Genomic DNA, 22,502 nt, shown 5'->3' with positions numbered 1-22,502 from the left:
CGGGTAAGCACCAAGTCTGACAACCTCTCCCATGGGAATACACTCACGCAGCATGCAAGCTTTTGGCATACCTCAGGCAAATGCAGAGTCTGACAACCTCTCCCATGGGAACACACTCATGCAGCATGCAAGCTTTTGGTGTACCTCAGGTAAGCACCAAGTCTGACAACCTCTCCCATGAATCACATTCACGCAGCATGCAAGCTTTTGGTGTACCTCAGGCAAATGCAGAGTCTGACAACCTCTCCCATGGGAACACACTCATGCGGCATGCAAGGTTTTGGTGTACCTTGGGTAAGCACCAAGTCTGACAACCTCTCCCATGGGAACACACTCACGCAACATGCAAGCTTTTGGCGTACCTCAGGCAAATGCAGAGTCTGACAACCTCTCCCATGGGAACACACTCATGCAGCATGCAAGCTTTTGGTGTACCTCAGGTAAGCACCAAGTCTGACAACCTCTCCCATGAATCACATTCACGCAGCATGCAAGCTTTTGGCGTACCTCAGGCAAATGCAGAGTCTGACAACCTCTCCCATGGGAACACACTCATGCAGCATGCAAGGTTTTGGTGTACGTTGGGTAAGCACCAAGTCTGACAACCTCTCCCATGAATCACATTCACACAGCATGCAAGCTCTCTGTGTATACGTGTTAATGCTGGAGTGATCTCTTACAAACTTCAGAGAAGACGACACCACAAATTACCACCGACGCCTCAACAAAGAGTGGAAGAATACATTTAGAGGTCACTGAGCTTAATAAATAATCACTGGTACAAGCCATATTATACATTTTTTGACTGACGCTTACGTCGTACTCAAGAATATTTCACTTATACGATGAGAAAATCCATGTCCATCCGCACGTTGCTGTCAGACTTTCCCACATAAGAAGCAAGCACGAGCTGGATTTGAACTCACAGTTATGGCATTGGTGAGATTATCTTGATTCTTGGTGCTGCACTAGCATTCTAATCCCGAAGTCATGGAGATCCCCTACCAGGTTGATGGTTTTTACACAAACAGGTTGATGGTCACCCTTGTATCATGTTAGTATTGAACTACATGTATCATTGCACTAGCTTTCATTTGCCTCAGGCGCACGATTTACTTGTTACTGCTTTTGTCTCCACATATACAGCTTCCTGTAACTATCTTCAATCTATCCCTTACACACTCCACTTTAGCACTGTTCTTTGAAGCTTTATTTGCTCAAAATTTTGATAAGCAATTTGAAAAATGATGAGTATTAAAGGAGAGTTAATGCTACACTTTGTAGATCTGGTCAGCACAACTAGCTTATAGACCTGGTCAACATAATTCCCAATCTGTAGACCTGGTCAACATAACTTATAGTTTGTAGACGTGGTCAACATAAATTATAGTTTGTAGACCCAGTCAAAATAAATCAGAGTTTGTAGACCTTGTCAACATAACTTATAGTTTGCAGACGTGTCCAACATAGCTCATAGTTTGTAGACCTCGTCAACATAACCTATAGCTTGTAGACCTTGTCCACATAACCTATAGTTTGTAGACCTGGTCAACATAACCTATAGTTCATAGACCTGGTCAACAAAACCTATAGTTTGTAGACCTGGTCAACATAACCTATAGTTCGTAGACCTGGTCACCATAGCTTATAGCTTGTAGACCTGGTCAACATAGCTTATAGTTTGTAGACCTGGTCAACATAGCTTATAGTTTGTAGACCTGGTCAACATAACCTATTGTTTGTAGACCTGGTCAACATAACTTATGGTTTGTAGACCTGGTCAACATAACCTATAGTTTGTAGACCTGGTCAACATAGCTTATAGTTTGTAGACCTGGTCAACATAACCTATAGTTTGTAGACCTGGTCAACATAGCTTATAGTTTGTAGACCTGGTCAACACAACCTATAGTTTGTAGACCTGGTCAACATAGCTTATAGTTTGTAGACCTGGTCAACATAACCTATAGTTTGTAGACCTGGTCAACATAGCTTATAGTTTGTAGACCTGGTCAACACAACCTATAGTTTGTAGACCTGGTCAACATAGCTTATAGTTTGTAGACCTGGTCAACATAGCTTATAGTTTGTAGACCTGGTCAACATAACCTATTGTTTGTAGACCTGGTCAACATAGCTTATAGTTTGTAGTCCTGGTCAACATAGCTTATAGTTTGTAGACCTGGTCAACATAACTTACAGTTTGTAGACCTGGTCAACAGAACCTATAGTTTGTAGACCTGGTCAACACAACCTATAGTTTGTAGACCTGGTCAACATAGCTTATAGTTTGTAGACCTGGTCAACATAACCTATTGTTTGTAGACCTGGTCAACATAACTTATGGTTTGTAGACCTGGTCAACATAACCTATAGTTTGTAGACCTGGTCAACATAGCTTATAGTTTGTAGACCTGGTCAACATAACCTATTGTTTGTAGACCTGGTCAACATAGCTTATAGTTTGTAGACCTGGTCAACATAGCTTATAGTTTGTAGACCTGGTCAACATAGCTTATAGTTTGTAGACCTGGTCAACATAGCTTATAGTTTGTAGACCTGGTCAACATAGCTTATAGTTTGTAGACCTGGTCAACATAGCTTATAGCTTGTAGACCTGGTCAATATAGCTTATAGTTTGTAGACCTGGTCAACATAGCTTATAGTTTGTAGACCTGGTCAACATAACTTATAGTTTGTAGACCTGGTCAACATAACCTATAGTTTGTAGACCTGGTCAACACAACCTATAGTTTGTAGACCTGGTCAACATAGCTTATTGTTTGTAGACCTGGTCAACATAGCTTATAGTTTGTAGACCTGGTCAACATAGCGTATAGTTTGTAGACCTGGTCAACATAGCTTATAGTTTGTAGACCTGGTCAACATAGCGTATAGTTTGTAGACCTGGTCAACATAGCTTATAGTTTGTAGACCTGGTCAACATAGCGTATAGTTTGTAGACCTGGTCAACATAGCTTATAGTTTGTAGACCTGGTCAACATAGCTTATAGTTTGTAGACCTGGTCAACATAACTTACAGTTTGTAGACCTGGTCAACATAACCTATAGTTTGTAGACCAGGTCAACACAACCTATAGTTTGTAGACCTGGTCAACATAACCTATAGTTTGTAGTCCTGGTCAACATAGCTTATAGTTTGTAGACCTGGTCAACATAGCTTATAGTTTGTAGACCTGGTCAACATAACCTATAGTTTGTAGACCTGGTCAACATAGCTTATGGTTTGTAGATCTAGTCAGCACAATTTATAATTTATACATCTGGTCAGCATAACGTATAGTTTACTGATCTGGTCAGCATAATTTTCCTCAACCTGTGCACAACCATTCCACAAAGAGACACACCATTATGTAGGGTAGGGGTGCACTTCTGGAGTACTTCAGTCCATAGATGTAATAAATCTCTAGCATGCTCAAATTTTAAGTAATTTGAATATGAAAAACACATACACAGATCAAATGTGACCTGCACACCAACTTTTATCAGAATCGGACAATACTGGAGATATTGCACATACAGAAACCAAAGCATGACACTGTTTATCCTTTTTTTGTAAATGATCAGCTATTAGACACAAAGCTAGAACATATACCAGACTTCTTTTGGGGGGTGCCTTTGCTGGCAGAGATGGTGGGGCACTGAGACCGGCTATGGCATGGGCATTGTCGTTTACTTGGTTGTAGATCTTCTGGCAGTGTTGACTAGAAAATCCAAACATCCCCTCCCCTGTGTCGCACGACCTGCGAACAAAACAGGGATAGATGCTTTTAAGCCTGTTGATCCACCAATAAGCTAATAAAATTTTGTCAAAATATTGACATGTCAAATATGCAACTTTTTTTTTAGTATCTATGCTTTTGCATTATCCTAGATACTTTTATATGCAGGAAGTTTAGCAGTTCAAAGTGGTGAACACCAGTATATTTTGTCTAAAATAAAGCAGACTTTAATTGTGTAACATACATGTACAGATAAGGTCAGACAGAGTGATCAAATGCAACATGGTAAGATCAGACAGAGTAATCAACTGCTACAAGATAAGATCAGACAGAGTAATCAAATGTTACAGGATAAGATCAAACAGAGTAATCAAATGCTACAAGATAAGATCAAACAGAGTAATCAAATGCTACAAGATAAGATCAAACAGAGTAATCAAATGCTACAAGATAAGATCAAACAGAGTAATCAAATGCTACAAGATAAGATCAAACAGAGTAATCAAATGCTACAAGATAAGATCAAACAGAGTAATCAAATGCTACAAGATAAGATCAAAGAGAGTAATCATATGCTACAAGATCATTTTTCAGTTCTCAATAATATATGTTACTTTGGAGAAAAGTAAATCTTCCATTTCCTGTATATAAGTTACATTTATTTTACAAAACTAAAATATGTTGTACATGTAGCTGGCATGGTATTGACTGTACTCAAGTTTGGGTGCACTCATAGATGTAATATTGGCATATAGGCTTACACTCTATACCTATAGGCCTAGGCTATCAAGCTGTTTGAAATACAGCTTGATGTCAATATTAGAATGTCTATCATGTGTAGTTTGTCTCTTCACAAATGCACACTTCACAATGTCCACAAGCTTTTGCCAGTTTCCACCCTATGATCACTCTAACACCCTGTTTCGTGTCACCCACCTGCCAGCCTCAAAGGTGAACTTGCCGTGGTCCTGTCCGTAACGACGCAGTGAGCGGATGGGCCAGGTAATGAGGCGCTTAGTGGGGTCGTCACAGTCAAACAGGTGAATGCTCTCACAGGTAACCTGCATCAGACACTCACCATGAAAGTCCAGCTTGGTGGAGGGCAACAGGCACACATGGTAAATATCTACACACAAAACGGTGGGAAAAAATATTAGTTTCACTGTTTTTAACTGAATTTATTAACTGTTCTATTAATAACAGGTTAACTGCTTCAATGACATAAGAAAACCGTACACCAGATTCTATGATTAAATTAAAAATATGATGTCTGCAATTATTTTTCCATTAATAGCCAGAAATTGTTTGAAATGGTGTCAATTGTTATTCTTTTGACAGCTCATCACAACTGCAAGCTACATGTACACAATTTTCAGATCAATAAGGTCTTACAGTTACTAGTCTGAAGCCTTTATTACCCTCTAAGGACAGGCCAAGACGTACGTATGCTAGCACCTATGTATCCTAACTTGGAGATTAAGAAATAAAAATTGTATGTTTCATGACACACTGAAACAGAGCCGTTTTCAGATAAGTGTTCATAAAAATTCGTAATGCTACTGGTATGAGCATATCTTACTTTTTAAATCTAACTCCAGACCTGAGGTAACGACATCTGGCTCATTTCCGCTGGGAGAACACCGACTGAAGAGCACGTGTCTGAGTTTGCTCACCCAGTGATCAGCCTCAATATCTGTACACAGACAAAAAGCAACAGGTTTTTTCTTACATGAAGTTACAGTATACTTAACACTGTGATGAGCCATTCAGGATCTGCAGATTTAGCCAAGCTCTGTCATAAACGTCTTTTACTGGATTTCTGAACACAGTATTATGAGAAGACAGTACATAGCTGTTTGCTTGGAAGTTTTACGTATAGTGTTATTTGACTAAATTTTTGACATTTTAAAATGTCAAACTGCTTGATCTAATTCAAAAGCCGTGAGAGAAAGCCATGAGAGCTCTATTTGAGCCAACCACCTCATCAGTAACAGCCAGACTGGTTGTAGCAAATACATTTCAGTGGAATTTTGGACTTTCATTGAATTCAGTTATTTGCCATGCTCAAGACCTTATCACTTTAATATGTTAAACAGACCAGAGAACTAAAAGCACACACCTTTGGCAAATTAATAATCAAGTTTCGAAACTATGATGTACAAACTTGTATGTCACAATGGTAGAATCAAGATAAGAGGTCCTCCACAATCATGATCCAACAAAAGATGTGCAATGCAGAATAACATAATGCCATACTGAATTGTAACTTGATAATGAATGTGACTAGACACTGTCAAGACGACGTACCAGAATCTGCCAGAAACTGGCGTGAGGTGTTGTCGGAGTAACGAGCAGCAAAGGCACATTTGCGGATATCGCTTGGTAGTCGACTCACATCTTCCACTCCGCCCAAAGATATATCTTTCTTGTTCACGCCATACTTAGCCGATGTTTCATCTTCATACCTCTCCAAGCGACTTGGACCCGTGCTTGAGGCCTTCTTTAGAACAAGCCATTTCTTTTTGAAAAGCTGTAAATATCACAAGATTATAAAGTGCAAATGAACAGATTCTTTGTATGAATGAAGTGAATGAGCTCTTAAGCTCTTTCACTCCTCACATTTTCCTATTGTCAATGGTCAGAACAGTTGCCATCATAGTCAGATTCGCTTGTGACACAGCACTCAGAGGTTACAGCAGGGAAACATGACTGGTTGGCTGGTGTCGGTATAACTTCACTGGGTGGGATGTCACGTCTGGTGTCTTCGGCATGATACATCAGTGCAGCAGCACTCTGGCATGGATTTTCCGTGCCACAAGAAGATACATTATATATGTACTCCTTATCGTCAAATGACTGAAACCTTAAATTGGTAAGTAAACCCCTCAAGCATACATATATACTAGGGTTGCAGGCCTACTGTGTGCATCACTGCTGCAGGTTAAATGTACACACCTTCTTACGAGTCACTGCAAGCCACATGTAGCCTACTATGCTCAAAACAATATGACTAGATGCAAACTGTTCCTATAAAAATATACTTAAATTTTTTGGATCACTACTAAATTTCTCAGCAGAATACTTTGTGGGCAAAATGACTTTCTTGCATCATTGCTTATGGTGACATAAAATTGTGGCACAAAAAGCAGACAGCAAATATATGGATGTGGAATGGGTTTTCGTCTAAATCACAGGACTGCCATGCATTGGGCAAAATTCTCTTTGTCAAGAAAAAGAAAGATTTGTCAGTAGGTTTGATGGTTAATGAAGACATTAGGAGAACTCTTCATTGCTCCTATCGAGAGGCTCCAGGGCAGACTCGATCTGTTCTGACCATGCAGTCCAGTGCCCTTTAGAACTATGGGTAATTAGGCTTCAGGGGGCATGCAGAGTGAAGCGCTACAAGGTTTACATCCCGTTGCTAACTTGCTACGTCATCTGGCACCGCAGACTCAAATCTCACTTGAGCGTTAATTAAGGGTGACTGCTGTTAATTGAATGTTGACAGCTAAAAAGTCATTTGAAATGATCCATCACTGCACACGTTTTGCCTGATGAGTGCCACCTCTCAACCGCACACTGCCACGCAACCGCTGCTGCAACTGCTGTCGTGTCCACGTGCATTCTGCTCGGCTTCCGGCCCGCCACGTCGACACAATAAATGATAATTTAGCATCAGACAGTTGCATGCACTGACTCATAGCAAAGAACCCAAATTCCTAAAAAGTTTCCATAATAACTCTTAGATGTTGAGCTGTCGACATTGTGGCATTTCCTTCCTCAATAGGCTGCACCTTTCACTGCGGCTCTTGATCAAAGAAGAACCAAAACATTGAAGGTTTTATGGCTTAATCTTATAATGTGTCTCCAAATTAGACTGAATTTTATTCCACTTTATCATGTGAAGCAGAAACAGCAGACACAATTATAAATGCCACTTACACCATATCCATATGACTGAGCAATAGTTTTTTTCTATTTTTTTTTACCATACAACAAAACGACTAATGGCCATTTGTCATAAAATGAGGATGCTCACAGGTTTTGCCCACAGCAAGAGAGGAAGGAGGAGGATGTAGGAAGATGTATAAACATGTCCAGTATATTTATTCAGCCCACAGTAAAATTGTCTCTCTTCATAAATTTCCTTGCTGCATCATCCAGTCCAAAGAGGCTTTAGTTGACAAAGTAAGGAGGTCTGTAGGGGTTAACTCCAGGTATTCAGGTGTCCTCCTAGCTTACACCTATATTCAAACTGGGCTGCCATAGCTGGGTATATTTGTGAACAATTTAATTATTACATAAGATGTGATCATTAACACTAATGGAAGAAAAGCTTGCTTACTCCAACTTTCCCGCTCTTTAAACGAACATAGCCTTGCTTGACGATGTCGTTGAAATTTGTAGTCATTGTAGTTGAGTTTGAATCAATTCAAGCACTGCCTTCAGCACTCAGAAATCTGCACAAAGTAGAGAACACAGAGAAATACACACATCTGGACACAACTACATCCATATTATGTTGGGTTTACCTCACATTTTCAACCTTAAATCATATAAAAATGTCAGTTAATCCCAATCTACGCATGTCATACACTTTGTATTGGATGACTTTATTCGTTTAGGCTATTAAGCATATAATATCTAGTGAGTCAGTGCTTGGGGTTTAACATTGTACTTAACAATTTTCAGTCATATGATGACGAAGGCGTCCTCAGAGCATTTGTAGCATGCCTACTTATTGCAGGATGGATTTCCACCACTCTTTTATCTAGTGCTGCTTCACTGAGATGCCTTACCAAAGTCAAGTAAGCTGCCCCACCACAGCTATTATACTAATGTAGGTCAACTAGTCATTGCACTATCCCTTTAAACTGTTACAACTGCCTCTTCTAAGGTCTGAGGAGTGACCAGATCCAGGGTCTACTGCCCCCAAAGCACATATAATATCTAACAGTCCATTAAACATGCAAAATGTACAAGATCATTTTTTTAAATATGCAAGTTAAATGTGATGTTAATACTTGAAAGTGCTATCTCAATTACCATAATTGTCCACACACACCAATGACATCCAGACCCGAGTTTCACAGAGAATCCTTTCTGTTAAAGAAAGGCTACTGGCATTAAAGAAGAAAATTTAAATATCAAACAAATACCATTTAAAAAAGTATGCATTTCCTTGCGGGTGCATGCCATAAAAATTCTAATATGTACTTCAAGTTGATAAATTATAAATAAAGTCAGCGCCAAAATCCGCTGTGGGCGACTAAATTTCAACTAAGAACTAGTCCTGAAGTCTTCTGTGTTAGGAGGAGAAGTGCAGTTCGTACATTTCTGGTAGAACTCTTCTTCCCAGAAGGCAGCGAACAGTACAGTTCATTTTCTGCTTGACGATCGGGAAAGTGGAATGTTGGACGTAGGTTCCGAGGTTACACGAACCAGCGGACAGTTTTAACGTCTCTCATTGGCTGAAAGGCAACACACTCCCCAGCATAAATTACAGGGTGCTAAAGATGGAGTATGCGATGGACTCAGCCATTTATGCCAGCTTTGCCGTTTTCAGACTTTACATGTATGGCGAGGAAAAATCGCAAAATTATGCAGCAGGCACCACCAGACAGAAAAAAATGTTCTCTTTTCAGGCTATAGTGTCACGTTTTTAAGTTTTCTTCTCCTTTAATGAACCACAAATAGTGCAATATTACTCCAATAATTGACTCTAGTTTCAATGAAATATGGCTATTGTACATGTAACTGAATAATCCCTTCATTAAAGTAGATGCATTCATGTACAATAACTGTTTTCTCTGATCAATCAAACAATTATGAAATTTAATGAATGTTTTAATACAACTACCGTATCATTAAATGACCCGTCAATGGCAATCACATGCATGTATACATGGTATTATGACTGAAAATAAGGCCCAAAAACTGATGACAATGACAGATTTCAGGCTATTTTCCATCAATAAAGGTAATTCAAAACAATCCATCAAATTTAAAGTTACAGGGGAAAATGTTATCAGGGTTTATATGTGTGCGATTCTGGTGCAAAATACATTTCAATGTATACAGTAGGCCTACAGATAATATGGCTTATATAACATGCAGACAAAACCATAACGTGCTTCTGCAGATGCAAAAACCAAAATGAATTACATCTGCTAGGACATGTAAAACATTTGCAATGCCAAATATGTCCACACATCCTGTTTACAATAATTATGCTTCATGTATTTATCTATCTTAAACATCAACTGATTGGTGCTGAGAAAGTTAAGGATATATTCTGATTACATGAAAGCTAGAAGTGGGCACGCTGAAAAAATACAACAGTAGATTTTACTGTATGCATAAAACATCTCCACACACGTATATGTCATCAAAAGGATATCAAATGAAAGAAATATGACATGCTCGCAGTACAGGTATGCACCATCCCCACTCTAGTGCACAGTGAAGTGCACTCGAGCATACAATGAGAGAAACGTCACATTCTTCTGAATGCGCCACAGGAAACTGGTGGATTTACAGACAAATGCCTTGTGACCCATTACTCACACAATGTGCCACAGGAAACTGGTGGATTTACAGACAAATGCATTGTGACCCATTACTCAAACAATGTGCCACAGGAAACTGGTGGATTTACAGACAAATGCCTTGTGACCCATTACTCAGACAATGTGCCACAGGAAACTGGTGGATTTACAGACAAATGCCTTGTGACCCATTACTCAGACAATGTGCCACAGGAAACTGGTGGATTTACAGACAAATGCCTTGTGACCCATTACTCAGACAATGTGCCACAGGAAACTGGTGGATTTACAGACAAATGCCTTGTGACCCATTACTCAGACAATGTGCCACAGGAAACTGGTGGATTTACAGACAAATGCCTTGTGACCCATTACTCACACAATGTGCCACAGGAAACTGGTGGATTTACAGACAAATGCCTTGTGACCCATTACTCAGACAATAAGCCACAGGAAACTGGTGGATTTACAGACAAATGCCTTGTGACCCATTACTCAGACAATGTGCCACAGGAAACTGGTGGATTTACAGACAAATGCCTTGTGACCCATTACTCAGACAATGTGCCACAGGAAACTGGTGGATTTACAGACAAATGCATTGTGACCCATTACTCAGACAATAAGCCACAGGAAACTGGTGGATTTACAGACAAATGCCTTGTGACCCATTACTCAGACAATGTGCCACAGGAAACTGGTGGATTTACAAATGCAATGTGATGCAGCGTATTACTCACAGAGAACTCTGAAAGAAAGTGGTGCATTTATACATCTTTGACAGGCAAATCGTGAAGTGCATCAAATCGTGAAGTGCATCAAATCGTGAAGTGCATCATTTAGCAACCTATGTACTATGGTTGGCAACAGCAACCCAGCTGAGGAAATGTTAGCAACAGCAACCCAACTATGTGTGGCCACTGCAACCTTATGTGATTGGCCCAAAATTTTAAACAAAGCTGAACACTGACACTGCCATCTACAGCATCTGATCCCTTCTCACAATATCTCTTACTTCATATACATGTAGGCAAGCTAAAAATGGGTAGCAGTTGGAAATCAGGACATCTAAAAGAGCTGGGATGATACTGTTGCTAATCCTGTGACTGGATATTTGTTGCGGTTTTTTATGATTCATCTGGAGAGATGACCAAGGCAGAGCACCATGACTTTACAGCCAATACACATTCCACCCCATGACTTTACAGCCAATACACATTCCACCCCATGACTTTACAGCCAATACACATTCCACCCCATGACTTTACAGCCAATACACATTCCACCCCATGACTTTACAGCCAATACACATTCCACCCCATGACTTTACAGCCAATACACATTCCACTCTAAGAGAAAATTAAGATTAATTACAGTTGATTCTCTTCAGTATTCATCAGTGTTGTCAATGAAGCTGTACAGTATGCATGGTTGGCTTCCAAACCTGTGATCAAAGGCCATTAAAATAACAGACAAAGAACAAGCCGTTTCAAGATAATGTAACATCAGTTGGGCCTGCATACATTGCACCTGCTTGTCCTCAGCAGGATTGAATCATTATAATATAGGTAAATGTATGTCAAAACGCACAAAAGAACAAAAACGCCCAGGATTTTGTTAGAAATTGATGAATTGGACTATCAAAAACGAGTTTAGTATGTAACTTGTCTTGTTATATTAAGCCATGTCCCCTCTCCCCTCCTGGATAACATAAATATAATACAATCAGAGATTAAAAAAATGTATGTCCCCTCTTCTCTCCAGGAAAACACAAATATAACACAATCAGAGATTAAAGATGTATGTCCTCTCTCCCCTCCAGGAAAACACAAATATAGTACAATTCAGAGATTACAAAGATGTATGTCCCCTCTCCCCTCCAGGAAAACAAAAATATAGCAAAATCAGAGATCACAAAGAAGTATGCCCGCTCTTCTCTCAAGGAAAACACAAATATAACAAAATCAGAGATAAATAAGATGTATGTCCCCTCTTCTCTCCAGGAAAACATAAATATAACACAATCAGAGATTACAAAGATGTATGTCCTCTCTCCCCTCAAGGAAAACATAAATGTAACACAATCAGAGATTGCAAAGATATATGTCCCCTCTCCCCTCAAGGAAAACTCAAACATAGGACAATCAGAGATTTCAAAGATGCATGTCCCCTCTCCCCTCCAGGAAAACACAAATATAGCACAATCAGAGATTACAAAGATGCATGTCCCCTTTCCCCTCCAGGAAAACACAAATATAGCACAATCAGAGAATACAAAGATGCATGTCCTCTCTCAGCTCCAGGAAAACATAAATATAGTACAATCAGAGATTACAAAGATATATGTCCCCTTTCCCCTCGAGGAAAGTATAAATTTAGCACAATCAGAGAATGCAAAGTTGTATGTCCACTCTCCCCTCTAGGAAAACACAAATATAGTACAATCAGAGATTACAAAGATGTATGTCCCCTCTCCCCTCAAGGAAAACACAAATATAGTACAATCAGAGAATACAAAGATGTATGTCCTCTTCCCATTCCTGGAAAACACAAATATGGTACAATCAGAGAAGTATGTCCTTATTTCTTTATTTGATTGGTGTTTTACGCCGTACTAAAGAATATTTCACTTATACGACGACAGCCAGCATTATGATGGGTGGAAACCGGGCACAGCCCGGGGGAACCCACGACCATCCGCAGGTTGCTGACAAACCTTCCCACGTATGGCCGGAGAGGGAGGCCAGCATGAGCTGGACTTGAACTCACAGCGACCACATTGGTGAGAGGCTCCTGGGTCATTACGCTGCGCTAGCACGCTAACCGACTGAGCCACGGAGGCCCCCTTTGAGAAGCATGTCCTCTCTCCCCTCCAGATATTACAAAGATGTATGTCCTCTCTACCCACCAGAATAACACAAATATAGCACAATCAGAGATTACAAAGATGTATGTCCCCTTTCCCCTCCAGGAAAACACAAATATAGCACAATCAGAGGTTACAAAGATGCATGTCCCCTCTCCCCTCCAGGAAAACACAAATATAGCACAATCAGAGATTACAAAGATGTATGTACCCTCTTCCCTCCAGGAGATAACAAATATAGCACAATCAGAGATTACAAAGATGTATGTACCCTCTTCCCTCCAGGAGATAACAAATATAGCACAACCAGAGATTTCAAAGACGCATGTCCCCTTTCCCCTCCAGGAAAACACAAATATAGCACAATCAGAGGTTACCAAGATGCATGTCCCCTTTCCACTCCAGGAAAACACAAATATAGTACAATCAGAGATTACAAAGACGTATGTCTGTTCTTCTCTTTAGGAAAAAATAAATATAACACAATCAGAGATTACAAAGATATATGTGCCCTCTCTCCTCCATGAAAGCATAAATTTATCACAATCAGAGAATACAAAGTTGTATGTCCACTCTCCCCTCCAGGAAAACTCAAATATAGTACAATCAGAGATTACAAAGATGTATGTCCTCTCTCCCCTCCAGGAAAACTCAAATATAGTACAACCAGAGATTACAAAGAAGTATGTCCTCTCTCCCCTCCAGGAAAACATAAATATAACACAATCAGAGATTAAAAAGATGTATGTCTCCTCTTCTATCCAGGGAAACATAAATATAGCACAATCAGAGATTACAAAGATGTATGTCTGTTCTTCTCTCCAGGAAAACATAAATATAACACAATCAGAGATTAAAAAGATGTATATCCTCTCTCCCCTCCAGAGATTACAAAGATATATGTACACTCTATCCTCCAGGAAAACACAAATATGGTACAATCAGAGATTACAAATATGTATGTCCTCTCTCCCCTCCAGGAAAACACAAATATAGCACAATCAGAGATTACAAAGTTGTATGTCCACCCTCCCCTCCAGGAAAACACAAATATGGTACAATCAGAGATTACAAATATGTATGTCCTCTCTACCCACCAGAATAACACAAATATAGTACAATCAGAGATTACAAATATGTATGTCCTCTCTCCCATCAAGGAAAACACAAATATAGCACAATCAGAGATTACAAAGTTGTATGTCCACCCTCCCCTCCAGGAAAACTCAAATATGGTACAATCAGAGATTACAAATATGTATGTCCTCTCTCCCATCAAGGAAAACACAAATATAGCACAATCAGAGATTACAAAGTTGTATGTCCACCCTCCCCTCCAGGAAAACTCAAATATAGTACAATCAGAGATTACAAATATGTATGTCCTCTCTCCCCTCCAGGAAAACACAAATATAGCACAATCAGAGATTACAAAGTTGTATGTCCTCTCTCCCCTCCAGGAAAACACAAATATAGCACAATCAGAGATTACAATGTTGTATGTCCACCCTCCCCTCCAGGAAAACACAAATATAGTACAATCAGAGATTACAAATATGTATGTCCTCTCTCCCCTCCAGGAAAACACAAATATAGCACAATCAGAGATTACAAAGTTGTATGTCCTCTCTCCCCTCCAGGAAAACACAAATATAGCACAATCAGAGATTACAAAGTTGTATGTCCACCCTCCCCTCCAGGAAAACACAAATATAGCACAATCAGAGATTACAAAGTTGTATGTCCTCTCTCCCCTCCAGGAAAACACAAATATGGTACAATCAGAGATTACAAATATGTATGTCCTCTCTACCCACCAGAATAACACAAATATAGTACAATCAGAGATTACAAAGTTGTATGTCCTCTCTCCCCTCCAGGAAAACACAAATATAGCACAATCAGAGATTACAAAGTTGTATGTCCTCTCTCCCCTCCAGGAAAACACAAATATAGCACAATCAGAGATTACAAAGTTGTATGTCCTCTCTCCCCTCCAGGAAAACACAAATATAGCACAATCAGAGATTACAAAGTTGTATGTCCACTCTCCCATCCAGGAAAACTCATACTTTCCCTATTTCCTCCCGTGAAAAAAAATATGTCCCTCTTATAATAAATAATAGATCATATAATTTCACATTAAATTTACATGGAAATTTGAATCCCTATTATTTCAAACACTCCTTCATGTCTTTGTGACAATTATACGCACTTCAAGCCCAGAATGTGCACAACCCCTGATTTGATCATGAAAATTGCATCTCTGATGAGAAATTGTGTTACGCGTGTCCCATGGGAATTGGATATAACGCAGATGGTTTTAGTGCTCATTAAATAGGGAGCCAGAATTCTGAAAGCCGTGAGCAGGGTGACAAACTGTGTCATTGCTGGGGAGGTTGGGGTGGGTATTAGCTATGTTTCAGGGATTGGCAGCCACTTTTTAACAAGGAATGTATAATGTTTTCGCTAAGATGTTATACTCTCATTCTTTCTTACAGTATGATTCAAGGGAAATTCAAATGCTTGGTGTAGCAGTAGATGTGTGTATACACTATCAAGCAATCTTTCAGCATGGTGAAGAAATCTTGAGGTGTCAGATTTGATGCTTTTCAAAACTGAGTAACAGTACATCTATTGAAGCTACAACCGTTTCTTCCACTTTATGAGTTTTAGTAAATTTTCATGGCTTCAAAAGTTTGTTACATATCACAAAAGGCACACGTACATGTGCAGACTTCCTCTACTCACAGGTCCAATAAACCTCCAGCACAATTAATATGCTATTGAGTACATCATTATACACAAATAGCTATGCAAAAAAAAATTCATTGTGCTCATGAAAGACCACAGACGTTACCATGCTCGCATGGCTTGGTGCTTCCTAAAGACCTCACTATGCTACCATGGCTTGATGTTTCCTATAGACCTCACCATGCTAGCACGGCTTGGTGTTTCCTAAAGACCTCACAATGTTAGCATGGCTTGATGTTTCCTATAGACCTCACCATGCTAGCATGCCTTGGTGTTTCCTAAAGACCTCACAATGTTAGCATGGCTTGATGTTTCCTATAGACCTCACTATGCTAGCATGGCTTGGTGTTTCCTATAGACCTCACAATGTTAGCATGGCTTGATGTTTCCTATAGGCCTCACAATGTTAGCATGGCTTGATGCTTCCTATAGGCCTCACAATGTGAGCATGGCTTGATGTTTCCTATAGGCCTCACAATGTTAGCATGGCTTGGTGTTTCCTATAGACCTCACAATGTTAGCATGGCTTGATGTTTCCTATAGACCTCACCATGTTTGCATGGCTTCATGTTTCCTATAGGCCTCACAATGTTAGCATGGCTTGATGTTTCCTCTAGGCCTCACACTGTTAGCATGGCTTGATGTTTCCTATCGACCTCACCATGTTTGCATGGCTTCATGTTTCCTATAGACCTCACTATGCTACCATGGCTTGATGTTTCCTATAGACCTCACAATGTTTGCATGGCTTGATGTTTCCTATAGACCTCACAATGTTTGCATGGCTTGATGTTTCCTATAGACCTCACAATGTTTGCATGGCTTGATGTTTCCTATAGGCCTCACTATGCTAGCATGGCTTGGTGTTTCCTATAGACCTCACAATGTTTGCATGGCTTGATGTTTCCTATAGACCTCACTATGCTAGCATGGCTTGATGTTTCCTATAGACCTCACCATGCTAGCATGGCTTGGTGTTTCCTACAGACCTCACCATGTTAGCTTGGCTTGGTGTTTCCTACAGACCTCAGCAGACACACAATTATCCTGATGACAGGTTTTAAAGCTCCACTCCTGTTCTCAGCGCCAACAGCTTCCTTTCATCACAGCCATAAAACCTCCTTAATCTGCTTCTTAAACCACTGCACATCCAAACAAAATCCCATCAAAGCAAAAAAGAAAAAGCATGTGCTGTTGAAGAGGACTTCCACGAGTTTATTGCTTTTCAAAGCCAATGATATAAAAAAAAAATCCCAGCCTCAATCATCATTAAAGCCTAATCGCTGAAGTTTAATATCTGGATCAGTTTTGTTATTGTATCAAAGAGAAAGACTGTCAAATCAGGGGACTTCAGCTGGATGAAGAGCTTTTAAGCCTTCCCAATGCTACCCTATGGCTAATCTAACTCAACAAAGCATATTCATCAACAGTAGCGAACATACAGCTAGCAACCAGCTGAGGAAGGGGGTGTGGCTATGTTGCATTGTAACTGACCTTTAAACATCTGGCTTCCAGTCAGCATTCTGATAATGTAATGTCTGCAAAGATTCAGGTACAGGTTAAGAGCTTAACATGGCAACTCTGGCAACTTGACACCATATTGTTGGGTTTGGGCTGGTCTGAGTCAGACCTGGCCATTTCATTAATTGTCTGCCCTGCCCTATGTGGCGCTGCTCTATGTGGCCAAGATATCTTGGGTGTTCAACAGTTATGTCCACTATAGTTTGACTGCTATTTTCCCAGGCGTCTTGCCTTGTGAGTTCTGTCCCGGCTGAAGATAATGCAACCCTGCCCCATATACCAATCACTGCCTCTCAGAGCTATTAACTGGTATAACCATGTCAAATTTATCCACTCATTTCAAAACCAATATGATAACAAAACAGTAACCATTATTTCAAATTCAATAAATAACAAGATGCATAAGTTCAAAAGGTTTTGTCATCGAATTAGTCATTTCAAAATCAATAGTGTTCAAAACAAAAGTCATTGTTGATTCAATCAATATAAACAGCATACATCCATTCAGAAAGTTTTAGTTTGTACTGTCATTTCATCAATTAACACTTCTGCTGTATCAGTTTACTAAGAAGGAAGTACTTTAATGAAACTTTATTTATCAACTCTCAACCATGATATAACTTGAACTTGAGTCTACAAAGCATGTGTACAGAATTGCTTACATGTGTATTCATGTACATCAGATTACTCTGTATTATCATTTAATTATAATCTTTGTTGACTTTATACATATATCAATTGATTGTTTTACATTTGGATAGATTTTTTGTGTGTTATATTACATGGAACTCTTAGGCTGATGCAGGCCTGGCAGCAAAGTTTTCAGAACATGTGAGAAACAATAAAATAAATTTGTCTTAACATTACACAAACTTATAATTAATTGTCACCACTGATCAGATCAATAAGAAAACTTGAATTCTACCTCTGTGTTGATTAGAGACTCACACTAATGTTTGCTTTAAGATTTTTATCATTCTCCACCTGATTATCACAACATTTGCAGGAATCCCCAAGATGGTTCTACATGGGAGGTTGACCTGTCTAATGTGGCTGGCAGCTAAAGCTTTGGAGACATGACTGCGTCTTAGCATTTGTGTGCTCTGCAGGGTAACAGTTGACACAGTCTCAGTCTGGCGACACCGATTCTAATGACTTATACATTAGGGTCTTCGGTGCTCAGAGGATCAAGCTAAGTCATGGTCCAACAGTTTTAGAAACAAGTCCCAGTTTAAACTGATATCAGTCTCGCTCGATGAGTTTTTCTCCCCTTGGTGACACTCATCTCCATTACTGGCCAGTAATTATTTCACGTTCTGCAGAGCCATGCGTTGGCAGGATAATTATCTGCCATCATGTAATTACACATTACAGCCACAGCAGGGAATTCAACAACATGCATAAAACATATAACCAGGAAAAGGGGTGGGGTAGGGGAAGAGGGAGGTAGAAAGAGAGGGAGGTGGAGAGAGAGCGGAAGGGGTGGGGATGCAGCATTTGCATACAATGCCAATGTGTTCTGCTGGGGTTTTGCCCCATGGCCTGATAAAACAAAGAGAGGTTATCAAGATGATGGGGTGCCAGCAAAGAGCATGGCCTTGATGGTGCACATGCTTGTGCTGGGTGTCAATATCAGACCTGACCCAATGGAAGCATTAACATCCTGCTCGTAAAATCAGGACAGACAGCATGCAATAGAGTCAGGTTTATTAAGGTTTGAAAATCAGGTCTTCTACACATACTTAAGATCCCAATCTCTGTCTAAACTCTCCCCAGACTACATCCCCCATCCCCCATCAGGTGACACACCCAACTGTCATAAAAATGGGAATTTATCCAAGATTAACACTGAGGACACAAACACTACCAACCAATCCCATACACTCAGAGTTCTTATGGTAAAGCAACACTATCAAAATGATTAATAAACAGCCATGTCACAGAGGCAAAGATTTCACTGAGTTTGTAAACTTCTCAGATTTAGGAAGATATTTCAATGAATTACACATATGCCACTTGTTGCACTTTTTGAAAATAAACATTAAGTTGAATTAAACCTAAAACATTAGGGAACAAATTATCAGGGAGGTTTACACTTGGTCATGTTGGTTACTGTATGAAGAGACATGTGTTTCTATCTAAAATTCAAAAAAACACTTTTATTATGCAAATATGTAAGGTTTCAAAGAGTTAATAAATATCAATGAAAATTGACCTGAGAGTCTGAGTAGGAATGTACATGTAGACATTGTTTCAAAGAATTTGTATATACCATGCAAAAGGCGAGTGAAAAGAGTGTGGTCGATTCTTTGTTTCAAATTAATCAAATTAAGGTTCACAGACATGGCAGGTCCCAATGGCAAACTGATCAGAGAGTATACCAAGCATGTTTAAAAGGCTTGGCAGATATTAACAGCAAACTGATCAGAGAGTATCAAATGGCAAACTGAGTAAAGATATACCAGGCAAGTTTAAAAGGCCTTGCAGAGATCAACACCAACTGAAAGTATACCAGGCATGTTTAAAAGGCTTGGCAGATATAAATGGCAAACTGATCACAGAGTATCAATGGCAAACTGATCACAGAGTATAGCAGGCATGTTTAAAAGGCTTAGCAGATATCAATGGCAAATGATCAGAGTGTATACCAGGCGTGTTTAAAAGGCTTGGCAGATATCAACGGCAAATGATCAGAGTGTATACCAGGCGTGTTTAAAAGGCTGGGCAGATATCAATGGCAAATAATCAGAGAGTATAGCAGGCGTGTTTAAAAGGCTTGGCAGATATCAATGGCAAATGATCAGAGTGTATACCAGGCATGTTTAAAAGACTTGGCAGATATCAATGGCAAATGATCAGAGTGTATACCAGGCCTGTTTAAAAGACTTGGCAGATATCAATGGCAAAATACCAGGCCTGTTTAAAAGGCTTGGCAGATATCAATGGCAAATGATCAGAGTGTATACCAGGCGTGTTTAAAAGGCTTGGCAGATATCAATGGCAAAATGATCAGAGTGTATACCAGGTATGTTTAAAAGACTTGGCAGATATCAATGGCAAATGATCAGAGTGTATACCAGGCATGTTTAAAAGGCTTGGCAGATATCAATGGCAAATGATCAGAGTGTATACCAGGCATGTTTAAAAGACTTGGCAGATATCAATGGCAAAATGATCAGAGTGTATACCAGGCCTGTTTAAAAGGCTTGGCAGATATCAATGGCAAATGATCAGAGTGGATACCAGGCGTGTTTAAAAGGCTTGGCAGATATCAATGGCAAAATGATCAGATTGTACACCAGGCATGTTTAAAAGGCTTGGCAGATATCAATGGCAAAATGATCACAGACATCAATTAAAAAATGCAATAAGATGGCAATTCTCATGAACACAAAACTACAAACCACTGACATTGAGTCATATGACGTAAAGTAAATATTTGGAAGGGCATCTTAGGAATAAAACAATCTTACCATTGTTAAAGTTCAACAAGGTAGTGGTTCAACATAGAGGGTAACTCACTTTTGTTTTTTCAGTTAATGTGGTAATTATTTTAAAAGAGACAAATAACTACAGAAAGACTCTTTTAATTAATTCCTTCAGTGAAAACGACCTGTAAATGTAAGGTATTTAGGACAAGTTGTCATTTTTGGATTCAAGTTGTACTTTCAAAAGGTTCATTTTATTCATGACCAATTACTTCAACCACACAGCATGAGCTCAGACACCAACATGACCAATGTGGCTTCAAACACACAGAATGAGCTTAGCCAGCAACATGACCAATGTGGCTTCAAACACACGGCATGAGCTTAGCCACCAACATGACCAATGTGGCTTCAAACACACGGCATGAGCTCAGACACCAACATGATCAATGTGGCTTCAAACACACAGCATGAGCTCAGCCACCAACATGACCAATGTGGCTTCAAACACACGGCATGAGCTCAGACACCAACATGATCAATGTGGCTTCAAACACACAGCATGAGCTCAGCCACCAACATGACCAATGTGGCTTCAAACACACGGCATGAGCTCAGACACCAACATGATCAATGTGGCTTCAAACACACAGCATGAGTTCGACCACCAATGTGACCAATGTGGCTTCAAACACACGGCATGAGCTCAGACACCAACATGACCAATGTGGTTTCAACCACACGGCTTGAGCTCAGACACCAACATGACCAATGTGGCATCAAACACAGCATGAGTTCAGACACCAACATGATCAATGTGGCTTCAAACACACGGCATGAGTTCAGCCACCAACATGACCAATGTGGCTTCAAACACACAGCATAATCTCAGACACCAACATGATCAATATGGCTTGAAACACACAGAATGAGCTCAGACACCAACATGATCAATGTGGCTTCAAACACATGGCATGAGCTCAGACACCAACATGACCAATGTGGCTTCAAACACAAGGCATGAGCTCAGACACCAACATGATCAATGTGGCTTCAAACACATGGCATGAGCTCAGACACCAACATGACCAATGTGGCTTCAAACACAAGGCATGAGCTCAGACACCAACATGATCAATGTGGCATCAAACACACGGCTTGAGCTCAGACACCAACATGACCAATGTGGCATCAAACACAGCATGAGTTCAGACACCAACATGATCAATGTGGCTTCAAACACACGGCATGAGTTCAGCCACCAACATGACCAATGTGGCTTGAAACACACAGCATAATCTCAGACACCAACATGATCAATATGGCTTGAAACACACAGAATGAGCTCGACCACCAATGTGACCAATGTGCCATCAAACACACAGCATGAGCTCAGAGACCAACATGATCAATGTGGCTTGAAACACACAGTATGAGCTCGATGACCAATGTGGTTTCAAACACACAGCATGAACTCGACCACCAATGTGACCAATGTGCCATCAAAAACACAGAATGAGCTCAGACACCAACATGATCAATATGGCATCAAGCACACGGCATGAGCTCGACCACCAATGTGGCTTCAAATACACAGCATGAGATCAGCCACCAACATGATCAATGTGGCTTCAAACACACG

General features: G+C 40.0%; 1 protein-coding gene across 2 annotated transcripts in view; it reads right to left on the bottom strand.

The window, feature by feature from the left end:
* The window catches only part of LOC135475366 (docking protein 5-like), a 49,021-nt gene that overhangs the window by 10,846 nt on the left and 15,673 nt on the right, over nt 1–22,502 (bottom strand). For both annotated transcript variants that reach the window (XM_064755229.1, XM_064755230.1), the window contains 5 exons: nt 8,089–8,203; nt 6,051–6,273; nt 5,323–5,436; nt 4,680–4,869; nt 3,617–3,764 (listed from right to left, as the gene is read on the bottom strand). In XM_064755229.1, coding sequence (XP_064611299.1) covers nt 3,617–3,764; nt 4,680–4,869; nt 5,323–5,436; nt 6,051–6,273; nt 8,089–8,154 — 741 coding nt within the window. In that variant the 5' untranslated portion in view covers nt 8,155–8,203. The remainder of the gene's footprint in view (nt 1–3,616; nt 3,765–4,679; nt 4,870–5,322; nt 5,437–6,050; nt 6,274–8,088; nt 8,204–22,502) is intronic.

This window comes from Liolophura sinensis, chromosome 9, assembly GCF_032854445.1.
Source record: "Liolophura sinensis isolate JHLJ2023 chromosome 9, CUHK_Ljap_v2, whole genome shotgun sequence".
Taxonomy (NCBI): Eukaryota; Metazoa; Mollusca; class Polyplacophora; order Chitonida; family Chitonidae; genus Liolophura; species Liolophura sinensis.
This window is presented reverse-complemented; position numbering and strand designations above follow the sequence as displayed.